Here is a 20,926-nt window from a genome sequence, read left to right on the forward strand (position 1 = left end):
TGCGACCGAAGCTGCCACGAAGGAAGTTGATTCGAATCGAAAGTCGAGATCGAATCGAAGTGTATCGAAAGAGAGCACCATGCATGGCATTAATACAATAGTAAAATAAATTAATTGTACAATATTATAATAGTTTCATTTGATTTAAATGAGAATGAGAAAGAAGGTAGGATATCGGACTCTGGCGAACTCAACACGAGGGTTATAAACGTAGATTCAAACTCTGTCAACTCAACACGAGGGTTATAAACGTAGAGCAATGTCGAGCACCTTTCTCACGGCAGTGAGATTCGAGCTCACGCACGGATTACGCGCGGATTTTACTGCAAGCACGTTCCTTTTGACGTGTCTTTAAGAACGTCGCGATGCGGCAAACGACATGTCGAAAGCCCCATGATCCACAAGATTTTTTCGCTTGGGTAGTTACCCCAATGGTTTATAGCTCAAGTTAACGTCCTTAACGGGTCCGAGCCTTTTTTTCATTGATCGATTGCGTGTATGCATTGCGGGCTGGCAGCTGTCTCCAGACATTATCATCTTTGAAATCATTTCTACGTACTACTTACTGACGCACACTTTGTATGCGCGCTGCATCCGGTGGACAGCAACAGCATCAGGCAGAGGAAGAGTTAGGGTTCCCCAGCCCTTATCAGCGACTATATGAGGCGGAACATTGTATGAAACTTTCGGTCCTTTCGGGTGCGGAGATGAGGGTGGAGAAACAATCAACCTCTCCGGTTTCCCGGGGCCAAGCGTTTCTAAAAGGATGTCACCCATAAAAAAAGGATCATCTTAAACACCTTGTCTGGCCCAGAGGCCCGGTTCGGTTCGGTTCGGTTCGGTTGGCGCGTCCGGCGTGAACGTGACGTGAAGGTGAGGATGAAGACATCAATCTGGTTTACTGTGTTTACCGAGGAGATTTGCGGTGCGTTACCGACCGACCGGACGGGGGACCACCATTCGTAGCTGCCCGGGAGGAAGGGTCAGATTTCGGTGCCACATTATATATGGTGTGTAAAGTGGCACTTTGATACGGTTTTTTTTTTTGGGAAGCAGGATAAGGGGACCGACCGACCGGGGACCGTCGCTGCTACCGGAACCGGGATTGCCCCGTGTCCCTGATTAGGGATTCAAGGATTGACTTTTGTGCCGTGTTTGGTTGCGTGTGTGTGGATGGGGCGAGTGGATTTGCACCCTCGGTTCAGTGCGTCCGAGTGCTGTAAACTCTTTGTTTTCTTTGCTGCTCGTATGTGATGTGTATGTGTGTTAGGTTATTAAATAATTATTATTAACAATTATTGCACGTGTTCCGCCGTGTTGTTTCGGTGCAGAAAGCCGCCGGGGATTACATCGTCTCCGTAACAGCAACAAGTTCCTAGATGTATGCAACCGTGGATCCAGCTCACGCTCTCGCTCACCACAGTATCGCTCCACGCTAGCTGCTGGGTCGCTCTCCGAGTTTGACGTTTGTGCGGCCGGTCTAGCGTGGTGTGCCCCGTTTGTTGTGACAGCCGCCTGCACGTGGAGATTTGGTTGTTTACGTTTTGGTCGTTGCGCAAATTGTGTGGCGCGTTAATCTTCTGTTTAAATCTTTCTATATCAGGTCTATATTTCCGGTTTATTATACTCAAGTGGTGGCCCCCCAGTGGCAGCAGTCTATCCTTTCCTTTTCCACAATCTACAAATCTTTTCTACAACTTTACTATCATGGATTTAATGCTAAGTAACTTTATCGTAGACGAGGCGCCCAAGAAAGCGGAAACGGTAAGTGGATCACTCTTCGTGTCAACCACAGGTAGCCGGCCGATCAACCTTGAAATCACCGTGTTACCGAGTGCGGTGCCGCAAAGAATTAAAAAAACAAAAGAACACTCCACATTCATCACGCCGAGCTCACCACTGCGAGTCACGATTGGCTTCGGTCCGTCGTGAATCTGTTCTTCTAGAAGCATGTTCACCGTACGAACGATGAACCGAACAGTGGAGGTGATGGTGGATTCTCGATGACCTTTAAAAAGGCTCTGCCTGTGAAGGCAGTAGTAGCGAGGAAACGTCCTGCGGTTAAACTAGGTGGCACACAGCTGAAGGAAGTGAAACCCACAAACGCTACCGATGGGCTCAATATTAAAAAATCGCTGCAGAAAACAGCGAACAGTGAAGAAAGTACCAAGAGCACCAGTATAAAGACCAATGATGATGGTAAACCGAGTACTGGCAAGACACTGCCCCCAAAGAAGGTATCCAGGAAGGAGGCGAAGACAGCGAGCAGCAGTACCGAACAGAAGCATCTAGCATCGACCAAGGCACCGTTCAAGTTTACCGACGAAGGTGGTAGTGGTGGTGGTGCTGGGCTGCGCACCAACCGGAAGCCGAACATCTTTGATCGCCTGAAGACGGATATGCCCAAGGTGGAGCTGCCGGCGGTGCAGCCGCTGAAAGAGCAGGTGTTCAGCGAACAAACGATTGATTCGCTCGCTATATACGCTCACTCGAAGAAAAACATTGTCGATCTGCTGCACTACACGCACCTGACCGTGGTGCAGAGCATGGCGATACCGCGGTTGCTCGAGGGCCGCGATGCGTTGATACGAGCACAAACGGGCTCGGGCAAAACATTGGCATACGCCGTGCCCATGATCGAGGCACTTCACTCGGTGCGCCCTAAAACCAGCCGCACTGATGGCATCCGGGCGGTGGTGATTGTACCGACACGTGAGCTGGCGCTCCAGACATACGAGCTGTTGGTGAAACTGCTCAAGCCATACACGTGGCTTGTGGCCAGTTATCTGTGCGGCGGAGAGAAGCGTAAGACCGAGAAGGCCCGACTGCGGGCAGGTTTGAATATCCTGATCGGCACGCCGGGACGATTCTGCGATCACATTCGTAATACGGCGTCGCTAAAGCTGAATGGTGTCCGCTGGTTGGTACTGGATGAGGCCGACCGGCTGCTGGAGCTTGGATATGAGAAGGACGTGAAGGAGATCGTTGGTGCGATCCAGAACGGTCGGAGCGAATCGGGCACGGATGGCGCCGTGCTGCAAACGGTATTGCTGTCGGCCACGCTCACCGCTTCCGTTAAGGAGCTGGCCGGTCTGACACTGCACGATCCGGTCTACGTGGAAACGAGTGAAGCGATTCGCAACCGGCAATCCTCCCAGCTAGGGGTTAACGGAGGGGCGATGGTCTTCAGTGAGCATTTGCTCAACGTAGACGAGTGCGTGACGATTCCGGACACGGTCAAGCAGCGCTATCTGGTCATTCCACCGAAGCTTAGGCTAGTGACGCTCAGCGGGCTAATCGCGGCCGAACAGCGCAAGAAAGCCTCCAAAGCGCTGGTGTTTATGGCGACCCAGGATTTGGTGGACTTCCATTACGACATTATGGTGGAGGTACTCACCAGAAAGCGTCTGGACTCGGAAGACGAGAGGGAAGACGAAGCAGAGGACGAGGAGAACGTGTCGGAGAAGGAAGATGACGACGACGACGAGGGGAATAGTGTGTTGCTGCCCCAGCTTACCTTCTTCAAACTGCATGGCCGTATGTCGCAAGTGGAACGCAGCTCGGTGTTCCAGGAATTCCGCAAAGCGAAGGCGGCGGTCCTGTTGTGCACGGATGTGGCTGCCCGTGGCATCGACGTACCGGCTGTCGATTTGGTGGTGCAGTACCACGCGCCCCAAATCTTGGCCGACTATGTGCATCGCGTGGGTCGTACTGCACGAGCCGGTCAATCCGGAAAGGCGGTCCTGTTCATCGAACCAGCTGAGGTGGAGTTTATCAAATATCTCGCCGAGAAACAGATACGGTAAGCCATGTCGATCGCAATCGTTATCCTTTAGCCCGCAATAGCACTATTATTTTTTTTCTTCTTATTTCCGATCTTTTCTTTAGGATCCAGGAGGAGAAAATCGACGGCATATTCGTGTGTCTCGGTCAGCTGCTCAAATGTCGCCAAAAGCGGATCGCCCGGAACAAGGAGAAGGCAGCCGTGGAGCTGCAGCATCGGTTCGAGGTGCTAGTAGCCAACGAAAGCGAGCTCTTCGCTAGCGCATCAAAAGGTGAGTGCCAACTAATTGCAGCTTGTTGTGCCTGGTTCGTCCGGTGGACATCAGTCGACGAAACTGGCAGCTGAAGCCATCGAAGCGACGAAACGCTGGTGTACTGCAACACAGCGCCTGAAATCGAGGAAAAGCATACACCAATCTGCCGCGTACAAATTGTCATCTAATTGGTTTAGGCTTTACGCACACCGAGAAGTTGAGCTATGGTTTTGGTCCGGGGCAGTAGGAGGAAAAGGGCGTTTGTAACAAAGAGTAGCCAATTAGCAAACCACTTCCCGTCAACCGCCGGAATTGGCCGCAACAGCTGCGCTTGAAAGGAGAGGCGGATGATTTCAATGCGATAAAACAAATTCCGCGACGCTTATCGCGCCTGGTTGCGCGCGAAGCGGGATAGGACGGGAAGGATATTGAATTATATAAAAAAGGAAAAGAAGCTATCCCTCATGTACCGTGCGCGTGTTGAGCATAACCAACTAGAGCTACGAGGCAGGCGAAAGTGGGCGGCTTATGCGCGACGTTCACGCTCGGGGTGGAATTGAACAAGATTTCCATTACCGTAATGCTAACAAAAAGGGACGGCCCTTACCCTTACCATTTCCATCCCGCGTAATTGAGCAGCGAAAACAGAGTCTATTCCCCCTCGGATACTCGGAGCGTAGTGTTAACAGCAGAACCGGCAGTTGGTGTGCTTGCACCCTTGAGCTTGACTTTTATGTTCAGCTTCTAATGACATGTAGCCTGAATTGGATTTTGTTGTTTTTTTTTTTATCTTCTTGTATTGTGTAATTGTTCTCATTTGCGGTAAGTGTAAACTTCGAACGCAAATGTATCGAATTCAAATGTAATCATACTTCCAATCGAGTAATCGAAACGCATGTAAAAATGTAAAAAACCGCACAATACTATTGCCCCATTCAAAATAAAAATTATAATATTGAGCTAGCTGCAGTTGATCGAATGTGAATTTGTTGTTGGCCACCAAACATGGTAAACACTTGAAAAACAAATAAGTGGAAATAGCTTCACCTCCGGCAATGATACTACCGCACCACTGCCGGTATACCGATTGGTTTGGAATGCGGGTTTGACCGTGCCGGGTGTAACCGAAAACCGGGATTTGCTGCGCCAGCTAATGCTTGGAAGGGTGCTGATATTGTTTAGCCGGCCGGCTGCTTAAGCTGTCGCCCCCGGGGTACTGTAGTTGCTGGTCGCCTGGTGGTTGCCGCTGGTGTAATCAAATTAGAACGGAAGCAAAGTATTTGCTTCCTGCGAACCATACCTTCTAGTGTCCACCGACACCTCTGCATGACCCCGGATCGCCGCGGTTTTCCAGCTCGAGCCTCGACTGCGAGTCGCATGTCCAATGCGGTCCGCGTCCGCGGCACAGCACATCCGGCATGTGGTGGTGTAGCACGACACTATGTCGCGTGCCCTTCAGGTACGCAGGTACACGGGTAATATGATAGGCAAGCCAAAGGTACATTTACTCGTCCACCCAACCCCCAAACCCCTGATCAAGGAAACGTTGGCCAAAGGGCCCATGGTTAGCTTTTTATTCGAGTATCTGGTTGTCGAGGGATAACTAGGGGTACATGAGCACGGCAACCCCTCGCTACAAGGTTCATGGTGTTCAACATAGCAATGCCCAACAACTGCTGCTGCTGCTGCTGCTGCTGCTGCTTCTGCTGCTGCTTCTGCTGCTGTTGTTGTCTCGGTGTTCCTTTCACCGCTGTTTCTCAGTAGCCGCGGTGCTACCGATTACTGCTTAATGATTTGATCAATTGTCATTCCCCGCGGTGCGGTGTTGCCGCTCGTCCAATTTGTCGTGGTAGCTAAGTAACGGTTGAAGTGGCAGGGCCATCCAAAACCATCCTTCCATTCATTCCCCCCCCCCCCCCCCACCAGGGCTTACGGGATAATCTGTTCAGCTGTTGTTGTGTTATCGTCGCCGGTCGGCCCTTGTCGCACTTAGCGGGTTCCTAACTTACTTCCGAATGCGCTATCCGACCAGGGCGATTGATTCACATCGAGCGCTTGTCGGTCGTGATGCGTGATGCGTCCCTTCTGGGCGGGGTGCGATTGTTTCTCTGCCAGTGATTGCTGGCCCAGCATACGCACGTGATAAGGTAATTGTGGGCCGCCCGAGGGCCGCGCCAATAATCAAGGAGTGACAAACATTTGAAGGCCAGCCAGTAGGTGGTCTCGCGGTGTGGTACGCGCCTCGCATGTGTACGGTCCATGGTTTTTTTTTTGTTTTCTCGTTTCTTCTTGTGCGGAGAACGGGCCGCACCACACACGTACTGTGTTACCGCCGTGCCACAGCGGTTGGTCCCGTGGTCCGGGGGTCCGCGGACGGCACCGGAACGCCGAAAAGTCAAACAATGTTTTCGCCGCCGGCTACTCGGCTCGGGAAGGCCATTATGTGGCTTACGTACCACGTTGCGCCCGTGCAATGCGGCCGGAAGCGCACCGCCTAACCTATAAAAACCAATCCAGCGCTTTGCTCTTGCGCGCTGGGGATCGTCTGTGGCGTTTTGTATTGTTGTTTCTGGTGAATTTAATTACTGTTAAAAACAGACATACCGTCTTCTCCCTTTCTATAGAATGATGCGTACAGAAAAAGAAAAAAAATGAGGGGAAGAGAGAGAGAGAGAACGCGACGACATGGAGGAAAGAGAGAACGAATATGTGGCGGTAACAACAATAGAGCGCACAACTGTCGCAAGGGATGTGTGTGTGTGTGTTTCCTGTTCGTGTGCTGTTCCTCGTCCTGAAGTAGCCCGCGCGCTCTGGAGCTGGGCCGAAGGCCGAAGAATGGGAGCGCGCTGTGCTGCTGCTGCTGTACCCGGGGTGTATGATATTGTTTCCCACTTTCAGCACACACACACACACACACACACACACACACACACACACACACACACACACACCGGCTTCCATCGTCCATGGCCGGGGCCTACGGAATTGCCGGAGGCTGGCACTTAATAGACCATGAATCGGAATCGGGTTGGTGCTTTCGCACATTATTGTGCTTCGCCTCTCGGCCGGAGGAGGAGGAGAAGGAGGAGAAGGAGGAAAAAATACGAAAAGGGGAAAATCCGGAAAATGCGCATAACAGGGCGACCTGACCGGACAAAAGGGATTCTCGGTGACATTATTGAAACATTATTGTTTCACCCCAGCCCCCTCCCCTGTGTGCTGTGTCGCGCCAAACTCGTGACTCCCACCCCACTCAGGGCCAGGCAGTGTGGCACGGCACGGCATGGAGGGAGGTAGATTCGTTCGAATGACAAATTATTTTGCCCAAAAGTGAATTAAAGGCCGGGGGACGTCTTTTTGGTCGGGAATCGGGTCGTCATCGTCCTCGGCCACGCGCCACGTTTCTGCTGTGTGTGCCAGTACGGTGTGTGTGTGTGTGTGTGTGTGTGGGTGTGTGTCTGTGCTGATGCTTAATGCGTTTATCATTTGTCACCGAAACAGGGACTTGGTTGTTTGGAGGCCGGCTTCCCGCCGAGGGGGGAGGGGGGGGGGGTACTCCAGTTTGATTTTGGGGCCAGGTTGCCAGGTATCCAGTTGTTCACCTGACCACTGGCTGACTACCGCCTACATAAGATGGACGACAAACGACGCAAAGGACGCAACACTTGCTTCTCCTGCATATTCGTGTGCGGTGTGTGTGTGTGTGTGTGTGTGTGTGTGTGTGTGCCAAAAATCAATGCCCCCTTTTCCACGCCCCTTCCACCCCGGGGGCCGGGTTTGTTGCTTGCTCGGTGTTTATTGCGTGCCACATTGCGGGGATTCGGCACCACAAATGGAAAGCATAGGGGCCCGGCAAAGAAAGGGGTTTGCGGTGCGCTTGGCAGTATCATCATCATCGCCTCCTCCTCCTCCTCCTCCTCCTCCTCCTCCTCCTACTCAACACACAGCAGGGGGTGGCTGCTGCTGCTGCTGCCGCTTGTTGTTATTGCTGTTGTTGAGGCGTTCCGCAGGAGAGCTGCCGTCGCTGTTGTCGTCGCGCGCCATACGGTAATTGATATAGCTTAGCGTAACTTCATTGAGCTACTGAGCAAAAGGAAGGGGTTCGGGGGTGTGTGTGTTTCAACAGTGAGTGGTGATGTGTGGCTCATTAACTGTATCCCTTTTAGGCTGCCGTTACCCAACCCACCCCCGAAGGTTAGGGAGAAGGAGGTTCCCTTTTGTGTCGCCAAACAACGGCAACGGCAACAGTGGCAACTCATCTCCTTCACCGCATCGATGCGTTGTTCGCTCCCTTACCCGCACGCACGCACGCACGCACGCACGCGAGGCTAAAATAATGTAGAACGCTTCGTAATAGAAGCTTAATTCACTCCATAATTAGTCATTAATCACTTTAGCGAAAATCGTTACCGCGTCCACTTTCACGGCACAACCGCTCCCCGAGTTGCCCGAGTGCCCTTGCGGGAGTGGAGTGTAGTGTAGTGCTGGAGTGTGTCCTGTGTTCCGCTGCTCGGTGTGCAGCCACCAATCAATTCACCAACGGTACAACCCGCGGGCCGCCCACGCCTTAGCGGCTAAAGTGGTAGCAATTTTCTCCCTCATCTTTCTCTCTCTCTCTCTCTCTCTCTCCCTCCCTCCCTTCGTGTGCTCCGTGTGTTTCTGTGACGTGGTCCGGGCGATGAGCTCGAGTAATAAGTCCTTTTTCGCCTGTTTTCGTGGGTAAAGCAGGAAGTTGGGGAGGGGGAGGGGGAGGGGGATGGGGGGTTGGGAGGAGTCTTTCGTTTGTGTAAAAGTCACCGCTGGGAGTGTGCGCGTGCCTGGAGAGGGAAAAAGGTGTTTTTCAGGTTGCTGGCAACCTACTACCGAATGGCTCTAGAGAGAGAGAGAGAGAGAGAGAGAAAAAAGAAAGAGATAAAGAGATAAAGAGAGAAAAAGATGAAAAAGATAGCAAGAAGAAAAAGAGAAGAGAGAGAGAGAGAGAGAGAGCGACAGAAAGGAAAAGCAAGTGGTGGTGGGGTCGTGCAGACAAGAAGAAGGAGCGTCTGAAGACGTCATTGACCGAAGAGAAGTGGAACGATAACACGGGAGAGAAATTTTTGGAGATCCGAATCCGGGCGATGCAGCAGCAAGGAGTACATAGGATTTGGGTTTTATATACAAATATCTCCTCTTCGATGGTGACCGTGTGTGTATGTGTGTGTGTGAGTAGGTGAACACCCCACACAAATGGAGGTAGTCCGTAATTTGATTTGGAAGCGATTTTCGTGTCTCTCTCTCTCTCTCTCTCTCTCTCTCGCATTACCGATCGTCGTCATCATCGCACTCGACCTAGCTAGGACAATTTACAGAAAATTCAATTTGATTCATCACATCGTAATACCACTTCCGGCATTCTGGCGCTTCCTGTCCATGGCCCATGGCCACGGCCGATGGTCCATTAAGCGGAAAGGTCCTTACGGCTGTACGGCACAGAATCCCCGCCCTGCCCACAAAAATCCTCCGGCGCTAGTGCTCGCACTCCTTACTCCCGGATTGTGACAGCGTTGCTCAGTAGAGACCGGTGGAGTGCAGGTCGATGTGCGACGTGGTTTGTTGGGAGTTCCCCACCCACACCAGGCCCAGGAATCCAATCCCTCGGCTCGATCTCGCTGGTCTCGTTTGAAGTTTTGGAGCAGCATTTCATTTAGCATCTCTCTCTCTCTCTCTCTCGGCTTCTCAGCTCGGGTAAGGCAATATCATCGCCAATACGTCACTACAGGCAGGGGTGGGGGAGTCATTTTTACTCATACTAGCCCATCGAGACTGGTAGGATACTCCCTTTCTCCAGGTTATTGTTTCTGGCGTTGAATTTGGCGCCGAACAAGCGACCGGTGGTCGAGCGAAATCCGAGATGAAGCTCTTGTCGTGCAGCAGCCAAGTCCAGCCAGAAGCAAATGCAAATTAGCTCCCCCCAGCGGAAGGGAAGAGGGTGGCTCACACCTTCACCTGCCACCAAACTGCGCCCGCCCTGGGCCCGTTTCGATTTAATTGATGTTATTAATATCGACACATTAGTGTGCCTCAGGGAGCGTGAGTTTCGGATCCGGATCCGGATCGAATCTGGAGTCGCTGCGATCCGCTGTGTGTGTGTGTCTATTTGGAATTGAGGTTAAGGCATGCCGAGTATGGGTTGCCGTACGCATTTCGCATTTCGGCGTCGACGACGACAAGCACACAGCGATGCAAATCGAATCAAAATTACGAGGTTTCAGTTTCGCCAGACTACCTCCTTCCCTAGCCCCCCGGGGGCGCACTCCGAGCCTGTGTATGTAATGGGGGCTGGAGGTGGTAGTGGTGGTGGCTAACACCATGCCGGAAAAGTGGATAATTATGACGATGGCCTTTTGCTGTGTGCGTTCACCCCAACACCCTACCCCACCGCCACAGTGAATCACACAAACCCTGTTGTTGGAGGTCCTGAAATTTGAATTACCAAAGCGCGTTGTGTGTGCTGCTGGATTTTGCGCCCGGAGTTGGCTCCGGAGGCCGCAACAGACTCAAACGGCGAGTGTTGCAAGGTTTACCGAATTGGAATTGGATTAGTGCGCACCGAGGAAGGGCGTACCGGTCCCGAAATAAAGGAGTGGATAAGGACACACGCGGCCGCAGCCGCCAGTTCGTCGGTATGGATGTGTGTGCCGGTGGTTCGGGTTCGGGCTGCGAGTATATTTTATTGAATTATTGTTATTTGTTAATTATCGGGATCTCCCATCCTCGGGTCCGAATGAAATGAGTGTCCTGTGTCGATGATGATCGTGATGGCGATACCGTCGTCGTCGTTCGCCGCCAGTTGTGCTCGTTGTGAGAGGACCTGTCCTGCGGTCGCTGGTCGCTACGTTGATTACTGTCGACGGATGCCTGGCCCCCGGATGCGGTCCGGGACACCGGCCGTGTGCTGTGGATTTTGTGTTCGCTTCACCCGCTGGCCCTTTTGGTAGCTGGTGCTGGTTGGTGGGTTAGCACATCCGCACTCCGTAGGTAATGTTTGTCTAATTTTATTCCTTCCATCATCATCATCATCAACATCATCGTCATCTCCATCGCCGCCATCACTATACTCTGGACACTCTCGATCGATAAGCTCAGGCTCATCGATGTACGTGTGCATGTGCGTGTGTGTGTTTGTAACACTTAATTCTCTTACTAGGAACTGGAATGGTACCGAAATATCCTAGCAATTGGATTACCAATGGCAACCGCTGAATGTGAGCGTATATGTGTGTGTGTGAGAAAGAGAGAGAAAGAGAGTGAGCGAGCGAGAACGAGAGTGAAGGATTTCTTTGATTAGTTTTGCCAAAATTGTGGGCGCACACATGCACACAGTACCGGTAGATCCGTATATACCAGCTCTCTCCGATGGGGAGGCTCCAGGACCGGAATGCTAATAATCACATATAATACCAACGCGATTCCGATCGATCCGGGTAAGCAGAGAGCTGAGAGAGAGAGCAGAGAGAGAGAGAGAGAGAGAGAGAGAGAGAGAGAGAGAGAAAGAGAGAGAGAGAGAAAGGCGCGCGACTACACTAGAGACGGTGCTCGACGAAAAGCAAATTAAATCATATCGAGAAGTCAGTGGTGCGGCCAGAGGGGATTGGATGGGGATGTGCACCGGTGGCTGGTACCCCAAGCATCAGTAACGTTAGTCGTTAGTTGATGTTACGGTGCAGGTGCCAGATCTAGCTGCACCTCCGTTATCATTGGTAGCGCTCCGGTAGGCCAGGGATTTCCGGGGTTTTGCGGTTCCTCGGTCGGTCCGCGCGAACAGTATCGACGATGATTGCGGCTACCCCAAGCCGGTGATAGGTACTGCGAGGCTGATTGCGCTGGAAATTATAAATTTAATTCGATTTATAGCTAATGCCTATCGGCGTCCTGGTGCATCCCTGGGGCGTGTGCGCGTTCCTGTGTACCCGAGGCCACGCACACCAGCTGCATACACACACACACACACGCGCGCTTGATACACGAAATCATCAAACCTTTTGCCGCACTAAAAACTGTCAAAGCAGCGAGATTTGCATTCGCAATATTACTTTCGTGTGAAGCGCCATGTTGCACAGTAAGCGTTGATACAGATTTCCTTGCACTGGATGTAAATCTTTTAGTTTTAACCAGCACTCTGCTATCTCTACTGTATTGGCAAGCTATTTTTTCTTTAAGGGAGCTTGAAGAGGGCTATGGAGACAGGACAGGAAAATGGTTTGCGAGTGGTTTGCCTTACAATATGAAGCATTCTTTTGGTATGGTATACACAAAAGATGGGAAAAATGTGTAGCGAGCGAGGGAGGAATAAATTAACTTATGGTTTTTAGTTTTTAGCAAAGGTTTTTTTTCGACAAAAAAAAAACAGCGCCTGTAAGGTTATACACTTGGTAATTTCATTTCATTGCGGTTAATTCCATGAACGTCTGTGCGTGTATTAGGTCCTAATAGACGCATGTTAATGTAAAACGCTTTGTCATTTATATTTATTTCGATAACGGTTACTACGGACAGCTGGTTTTCTTATCAACTTAATTAGATTATTTTCAACCATCTTCTGCAATGCTAGGTTCTGTGCAAATGTTCCCTGGCAGATTCGCAATTCTTTGTATTTAAGGCAGCTTACGATGTTTTTCTCTTCTGTCCTATTTTGTTGCCACAAGCAGCATTGAGACGATTGGCGACTGTGTGCTTACTGTGTGTTAGTTATGTATGTCCTATTCGTAAGCTAGCTTGTATATTTTGTTGCATAATGATATTATTCTTTCAGTGCATGAATCAGTGCTTAGTTTAACACCGTTTAATTTTGCTTCCTGATTTATCCATTCGTTTTTATAGTGTCAGTTGCTCCAACGCTTGTTAGTATGTTTTTCTTTTTTACAATTGTAATATAATGTTTGTTGCATTACGTGCAGCTCAGATTGCGTGGCTTCGAATAAGTAGTGGCCAGGCAGCAACTGAGAGTGTACCGCAATTGAAGGGTTACCATTCGCGTATTGGTTTACCATGACACGGTTGGTATTCCCTCCAGATTCCGATGAATGACTTAGTAGCTCTTGGGCCGGGTGCAGTACAGCTTGTACTTATCGATTTGATAAGTGGATGACTGCCTTCCAGATGGTGGTGGCGTTGAATGAAGGACATCTTTTGTAGAATTGCAGGGCAGGGGGGTTCGATTCTTGTGGCTGGAGGAGCTGCTGATCTTAACCGCCGGTGGAAGATTCCTGTAGGCTCGTTGGTTAGAATGGTAATGGTTGAAAACCCAAAGAAGCCGCGAGAGTTGGTCCTTTTGCGGAATCTCTCTCTCTCTCTTTGGGTGCGCCTTCCAGCATGCGTTCCTTCAAGCACCATGGGTACGGCCGCGAGCGCCGCTTCCCAGCGTTGTTTCCCGGAGAGCACTCGCAAATGCAACAAAGTGACAATAGTCGGCGAATCGCGGAATTGGAAATTAAATAGCACATTTTGCGCGCTGGAGAGGAAGTGCTGTGTGTCTGTGTGTGTGTGTGTGTGTGTGTGTGGAGTGGGGGAGCTTTGTTGATTGTGTGTGGTACCCTTGTGCGTGACGAAACGCGTTTCCCCATGAGAAATAAAAATGCAAATCAAATCGCAATCGACGGCGTCATCATCATCGTCGTCATCTCAGCCGACGAAGCCGAAGCCGAAGACGACGGCGCCTGCGGGGAAGGGGAAGGGGATGTGATGCAAAACCACCGGAGTCGGAAGCGGAAGCAATCGAGAGTGGCGCTGATATCGAAACAATTCTCAATTCGCGAGCACCACTTGACAACAACAACACTGCGACATTCATCGTATCGCCGTGAGCCGTGCGTGTGGTAGGAGGTACTGCCGGTTGGTGTGGCACTGCTCCGCGGTGATCGGTGATCCCGGGGAAAAGCCACTCGACGCTCGACCCTCGTCCGTTTCTCTCTCTCTTTCTCTCGTGTCTGTCTCTCTCGCGCGCGCTCTCGTTGATAATCCGCCATCATCGTCACCACTCGAAAAAGGAAGCAATTGGCGACTGGTCGACGGCGACGGCGACCAGGCAGACCACGAGTGCTGTTGTGTCGAGTATGTGGCACTCGAGTAGTGGCAGCGAAAATGGGACGTTATGTTTGTTATATTTCCCTCATGTTGCGCATGTTTCCTTTTTTTGAAGCCTCCTCTCGCTCTCGTTTTTTCTCTCTCTCTCTCTCGCCGAGGACTAGTCATTCGTGCCCTCTCGCTTGCTCTCCCTCCTCTTTTGTTAGGTTATGTTGTTTTTTTTGTGTGTGTTGTTAACACTGGCCGTAGGCCTGGGAAAATATATCCCCCACCGAGAGACAGAGTGAGCGAGCGAAACGGGTAGACACCGAGAGAGAGAGAGCAAGAGAGCGCTCCTGCTCTTGCTCCTGCCGCTAAACCCCTTTTTTCTGGAACTGCTGATGCTGCTGCTGCTGCTGCTGTTGCGCCCCGGTACATTACGTCCGATTATTAGCAAACGAGGGGGGAAGAAAAAAAAAACACAACAAAACGAAGGCGGAAAGGAAACGGAGCTCGAGGCGAAGCACTCTCGAGAATGTGACGAGTAGTGTGACGCCGCGAGTGTACCGCGCTGCGGCTCTGCCAACCACCAACGGACTCTTCAGAAGTCATTAAGAGCGTCCATTAAAAGTGAGCAACTTCAATGACTTTTCAATAGCGGGGAGGTCCTCTGGGCCCGCTTCTTGACGTTGCTTTTGCTTTAATTCTTTTTCCTGGCTGGCGGCGCCCCCTCCCCCCCTTGCATTATCCTTGCTCTTTTCTCCGCTACCCATACCGCTACTCCAATAGAACAATCAGGCCGCTGGATCGGAGAACGGAGTGTGCGAATGAAGTATATCCTCGGTCTGCCCGGTACTGCCGGACAAACAATCCGGAACGTCCCCGGGAGGTGCGTGTGCGTGTGAAATTGGTCCCCGGGTTTTCACCCGGGCCAACCAAGGTTGGCATCGCGACGACGCGTCGCATTCCGCTTCTGCTTCTGGGACCGGAAATGATCCAAAGTATCATTAGCCGGAGCTGGAGCTGGGAGGTGAGGCAGGAGAAGTGGGGGTGTGTTCGACATTTCCGCTGTCACTCCTCACCCCAAATAAGTGGAGAGTTCCTTCCGAGATTGCCGATATTAATTCGTCTTTTTCAATCGGAAGGTGGGGCTGGGGCTGGGGCTGGGGCTGGGGAGATGGTGAGGAGTGTGCTTCTCCATCGAGTCGATCTCTGCGTCATCATCGGCGGCGATCCGTGATCCGAATGGAAGGGAAGTGAAACATTAATCCCCATAAGCAGACCACCGCCCGGCCGGCCCGGTGGTGGTCCCCGGACACGCACACAGCCTAGGCCACAAAAGCTTCATATTGTTCCGTGCTGGGAAGAGGAGGAGGAGGAGCAACGGGAGGGGGGCTGGTATCTGGCTTTTGAGATCTGTTCGCTCCGTACGGGATGTGCGCCCCCTCCCCCTCCTCGGTCTATTGCTTGCCTCATTTAGATGCGCCCCCCCCATCCCCCATCCCCCATCCCCCATTACTCCCATAAGCCCCCCCCCCCTCCCGGTGGCTGTGAGGCACTTAACTTGCTCTCCGCAGCGCCCTCCGCATCTCGGATCTCGCGAGGAATGAGGGAACCGGGTTGGACTGGTGGACGGCTGGAGGAAGGGGAAATGATAAAATAATTGTTACCAATTGAACAGCACCGGCGTACGGCACCGGCACCTTCACGACCGATCCTCGAACCGAACACATCATCCCAGATCATCATCAGCAGCAGACCAAAGAGCAGCAGCGCAAAGAGAGAGAGAGAGAGAGAGAGAGAGAGAGAGAGAGAGAGAGAGAGAGAGAGAGAGAGAGAGAGAGAGAGAGAGAGAGAGAGAGAGAGAGAGAGAGAGAAAGAGTGGAGGTGCCGTGGTGGAGGGAGATCGCGGGTTTGAGGCTTCTAATACCCATGCTCTAGCAGCAGCAGGAGTAGCACAAAGCATGGTTTGTAATGTCTACCCCACCACCACAACCACCACCACTGCCGTCATTTCTTGATGGATGAGCTCTGGCAGGCGGATGCCGGAATTAAGGTGCTAAGAACGCGGTGCTGCTGCGGCTGCTGCGGCTGCTGCTGCGGCTGCTGCTGGCGAGTGATTATTGTTATTTCCTAATATCAATTGAAAATTTGGAGTTTGGCTTTGGAGTTGGAGGCTTCGCCCGCAACGGCAAACCCGGAACCCGGAATTCAATCAGCTGACGAAGAGGAGGGATAGGGAGGAGGGAGGGTGCGGAGCGGGGTGGTGTGTGTTCTCAATGTTTGTTTTCGGGGCGGTCCCGGACCGTTTGAATCTCATATCCTGTCCCCCAAATCGGTCCGGGGTCCGGGATCCGGGATGTTGCGGGTGGTCCCACCACTGATGATGGTTGTGCTGGTGTTGGTGGTGGTGCCGTGGGGGATGCCTTTAATGAGAGTTTAACACGAGCCCGTGATCACGAGGGCGAGGGCGCGAGGAGAGTGGTCCCTGACCGGCTCCCGGGGTGGGGTGGAGGGGGGATGTCTTCACCAGCGTGCGGCTATATGGTGCAGTTTAGTTAGTTTGCGGTACACACACACACGGTAATGAGCTTCAACTTCAATAACCGCTCTCTCTCTCTCTCTCTCTCTCTCTCTCTCTCTCTCTCTCTCTCTCTCTCTTTCACTGTCTCTTTCTTTTCCGTATCCTAATCTCCACTCGGATCTCGGGCTCGTGCTCGTGGGAAACCCGGTGTGTGATCCGGTGTGATTACGGTACAACACCACCAGCGTTCGTCTCGTGGGTGCGCTACTACTCCAACTTCCCGAAGGAGCTGCGGCGCATGTTTGCGATCCGGGCGATCCACATGGGCCACTACGCCAAGTGTTTGGGTTTGCGCGATCCACCGAAGAAGTTCATGTCCGAGCATACTGGACCGACGGCGAAGGGCGAAGGCTCGTACGCCGACGACAACGAGCAGCAACAGGCAACATTGCAACGCTTCCCATCCTCCTCGGGCCGTGGTCGAGGTCTCGCTGGCCGGCGTGGTGCGCGAAGAGGCGCTTCTTCCGTTGGTGTTGGTGGACGCAGCAGCAGGTAAATATCGGCGCGTAATGGAAGCGCGATGTCGTCTGCTCTCTAACGCTTTAACTAACGTTTTACTCTCTCTCTCTCTTTGCTCGCTTTCACCAGGGTCAACGGTAGCGGACCAGTATCGCGAAGAGGAGGCCACGACTCGACTGGCAGAGACAGGAGAGGAGGAAGATCGGCCGCAACCGGTGGCGGTGCAGCACCGCGAAGGGATCTGGCGGATTACGCGAAACACTCGCGCGTGCTCAACACATCCGAGTTCGACAGTGGGCTCGAGCCGGTCCGCAAAAAAGCGAAACACTAGGCCGTGTGACTAGGACTGACCGTTGCGTGGATCGTGTGCGTGAATCGCCCCCGGACCGGTGGGGGAAAGAATATCCATCACGGGGGGAGAGGGCAGCAGTGGGATCCGATACCATAAAGTGCATACGAACTGAAATACAACAATCTTTTGGGAGACTTAACGCTCATGTGTACATCGATCGGGAACTTACACAACACACACACAGACACTTGACATATAAAGCGTCATTTCTAACACAAACAGCCGTTCGTGGTTCGATAGAACAGACTCTTGTACGTGTAATCTGCCAAATTTCTTTCGTCGTTTTCTGATCATGCAAGTTATTGATGTTTTAGTAGCGCTACTTTTGAACTTTGAACTAGATCTGGATCTCGTTCCGGATCTTCATTTTCTCGGCGATGACTCGACCTGTCCGAGTAGGATCGAGTTTAAAATCTGACTACTCTCTATTGACTACTTCAACAAGCTAAGTGGCGTTACTAAAACTTCAATAAACTCAAACAATAATGAAGACCGATTAATACGAAGCAAACGAAGGACAGAACAGCAAAAATAGTCTGAGTCTATACGAGCCACTGAAACTGATTTTGGTGTGTTTGGCAACCGGTGTCCTTTATATGCCAGAACCGGAACCTTGCTGGTGGTGATGTGTTAGCGGAACCGATCCACCGACCTACCCATCTCGGATCCGCAAAAACCACAAACAACGGCACGCTGACGCTGTGTGCGTTGGCGCCACTCATTCGGTCCTCGAACCTCGGGTCTCTCGGGACCAGCCCCCCCCCCCTAAATGACCCAAAGAGTGATACCATCGACGGGGGTTTGGCCGCATCGTCCGGCTCGAGGACTCGGAACGGCGCATCAAACGGCCCGAAACCGCGGCATAGGAAGAAGAGGAGAAGGGATGGAGGGAGGGCACTTGGCCAAGCGTATCGTGGGCCTTGCATCATCGAGCGGAATGGGCGCCGGGCGGACCGGTCGCAAATCGGTTCGCTGCTGGTTCTCCATCTCCGGCCGAAGTGTGGGGCGCTCCTGTCCTCCGCATCATTTCAGCCACAAACTAGTCCTCCCATCCTGACGCTGGCGCCACCTTTTTAGTGGTTCCCGGGCGGTGTAGCACCAGTGGTCTGATTGCACCGGGATCCGAAAATGACGAAATTACGCTTCCATTAGGCGAAAGGAGGCGATGACTCTGGGTGTTGTGCATTTCTGCATTCTCTTCTCTCTCTCTCTCTCTCTCTCTCTCTCTCTCTTTCTCCGGTGCTGGCTCGCTCGCTGCGTTGGTTTGTGCGGTTTTTAGGTTTTTACATCTCGGCATGCGCATCATCGCACCCCCCCTCCCCGTTCCCTACCCTCACAGGAAGGTTACTTTTGATGTTCGTCGTCGTCGTCGTCGTCGTCGTCGTCGTCGTCGTCGTCGTGGTCGTCGGTATTCCTTCGCTCCGACTCCGAGCGGGATAATGACAAGATGATTGCGGTGCTCATCCGGTTAACAGGGTCCTTCTTGGCAGCCCTTCTCCCTGGTTGCCGGCCTGGCCTGCCCCTTTCCTGTCCCGCACTGCGGACCATTTACGTGGAGCGGGTGGCAACTCGGTGGCAGGAAGTGACTGATTTGATCCCGCGGTTTCTTCCACCTTTTGCCAGCGCCCAGCACCCAGCACCCAGCACCCAGCCCTCTCTCTCTCTCTCTCTCTCTCTCTCTCTCTCTCTCTCTCTCTATCTCTCGCTCTCTTTCTCTCTCTTTCCCAGCCCTTTCAGATTTCAATTCAATTTAAGGTCATACGTGTGACGAGAGAGAGAGGCATCGACTACACCGTGCTCTCGCTCGGACCCCCCACCCCCCCGTTCCCTCTCCCCCCGTCCCTAGTTGATTTTGCGGCCTCTCTCTCTGTGATGTCTTGTTTTGATGGCGAAACGATGGTGCGGCGAAATGGTGGCAGCAACGGCATGCTTATTAGTCTGTGTACGTTGGTGTGAGTGTATGTGTGTGTGCGAGCGCGGCGCCACCCCCCTTTTCCCTTTTACCTAATTCTGTTTGCTCAGCCCCCCCACCCCAATCCATTATTGATCCCCAGGCCAAGCAAAGAAGCCGTTGAACACAGAAATTATACGGTGGGGAGGGGGGGTGGGCAGTGATGCCGTCGCCGCCGCCGTCCAGCCACCGGTGGACCGGTGCATAAAAATAAAATCAATCAACCCACAAGGTGGGATGGGGGATCAATCTTTGGCTTTAGCACCGCTAGGATCGCACGATCAAGGCGTAAAAGCCGAGGCGTCTATTTCGAGAGGCTTCCCAGCGGCTATTTCGGGGCCTTTCAGATCTCGGGCTAATCAGATCAGAAGGCCACAGGCACACAGGGGAGCGACTGGCCTCTGGGTGCGAAGGATCCGAGAACTCCGACAACTCGGACGGAACGAGAACGCAACGAACGGTCTCAAAAAACACACGGAAGCAACTATTGGCCGCTAGGGAATGGGAGTGGGGTGCCAAAGGGAAGGGCAATAATAGGGGCGTTGGTACCGGGCAGAACGCTCCTGGGAGAAGAGACGCAGCCGCAGCCGCAGACGCAGAATTGTTTTAATTTCGCCCATTATCGCCGTGCACTTCCGATTCTTCCCTAGCTTCCGGATTCTCGACCGGACCGCTTCGCTTCCGAACACCGCTTGCAAAGGCGGTGCCCCCCCCCCCCCCTTTCGGTCATCGGCCCGTAGCCGGTGGTAGCCGCCGCGTATGAAGATTGGGGATCATCGGGCGCGCATCAGCACACCAGCAGCACGCACGACGGCAAGCGGCGATCCGATCTGGTTCTGCCGGTTTCTGCTGCTATCTGTGACTGTGACGACGATGCCGAGCCGATTACGATTAGGAACTGTCAACAAAAAAGAGTCAAAAGTCGAGAGCAACTTCCTTTCCGTTCCAAATTGTACTATTACTCAGCTCTCGGTTTAGAATTTTCTGTAAAGAACAGTCAAGACTTCCTCTGCACGATTGGGCGGGCCTCGGAATGGCCAAACAATAACCTTAAACCTTAAAAACCCTTCTCTATATCTCTATTAATAAGTGTTGCGTCATCACATTCCACAAGTCCGACAATGTTATTAATTTCCTGTACAAGATTGACAACAAAATTCTGGAACGTCGTGGAAAACGTATGCGATCTGGGTGTTATGCTAGACAGCAAAGTTAAATTTCAGCAACCACTATAGGAATGTCCACTCGGTCAGGCTTACAGAATGTTAGGTTTTGTCTGTAAGATGTCTAACGAATTTTTCATGAGTGCTTATCCTTTCAAGAGTATTGTGTAAAATTTTGGGCTCAATCGAAGCAAAACTGACAAAGGTATTGATTTTTGAAAATCCACCTATCATACAAGGTTCAAGGCTTCTCGATAATTTGATTCGCATTTCCCAAAACCTACGATTTCAAAGTCGGTGCCCATCGTAAAATAAAAAACTACTTGAACACATAATCTG

The 20,926-nt window shown here is 52.1% G+C and overlaps 1 protein-coding gene across 3 annotated transcripts; it reads left to right on the forward strand.

Annotated features, from left to right (window-relative positions):
* The first annotated feature begins 1,528 nt into the window (after positions 1 to 1,528).
* LOC125959137 (probable ATP-dependent RNA helicase CG8611) lies at positions 1,529 to 17,627 on the forward strand. Of its 3 annotated transcripts, none has more exons than XM_049691956.1 (5): positions 1,529 to 1,764; positions 1,950 to 3,802; positions 3,889 to 4,055; positions 16,848 to 17,154; positions 17,251 to 17,627. In XM_049691956.1, exons 1-5 carry the CDS (start codon positions 1,708 to 1,710, stop codon positions 17,450 to 17,452), a joined length of 2,586 nt encoding a protein of 861 aa, XP_049547913.1. In that variant the 5' UTR covers positions 1,529 to 1,707; the 3' UTR covers positions 17,453 to 17,627. The 3 variants fall into 3 exon arrangements, with proteins under 3 accessions (XP_049547913.1, XP_049547905.1, XP_049547921.1); XM_049691948.1 differs by having other exon boundaries at positions 1,947 to 3,802; positions 17,251 to 17,626; XM_049691964.1 differs by having other exon boundaries at positions 1,556 to 1,603; positions 1,739 to 3,802; positions 17,251 to 17,626.
* Positions 17,628 to 20,926: the final 3,299 nt, after the last annotated feature.

Source organism: Anopheles darlingi, chromosome X (assembly GCF_943734745.1).
Source record: "Anopheles darlingi chromosome X, idAnoDarlMG_H_01, whole genome shotgun sequence".
Classification (NCBI taxonomy): Eukaryota; Metazoa; Arthropoda; class Insecta; order Diptera; family Culicidae; genus Anopheles; species Anopheles darlingi.

Excerpts from the sequence above, each read along its gene's own strand:
- LOC125959137 (XM_049691948.1), top strand. The coding sequence starts at position 1,708 with ATGGATTTAATGCTAAGTAACTTTATCGTAGACGAGGCGCCCAAGAAA. Across the intron at positions 4,056-16,847 it reads CTTCGCTAGCGCATCAAAAG|CGTTCGTCTCGTGGGTGCGC; the intron begins GTGAGTGCCAAC and ends CAACACCACCAG. Across the intron at positions 17,155-17,250 it reads GTTGGTGGACGCAGCAGCAG|GGTCAACGGTAGCGGACCAG; the intron begins GTAAATATCGGC and ends CGCTTTCACCAG.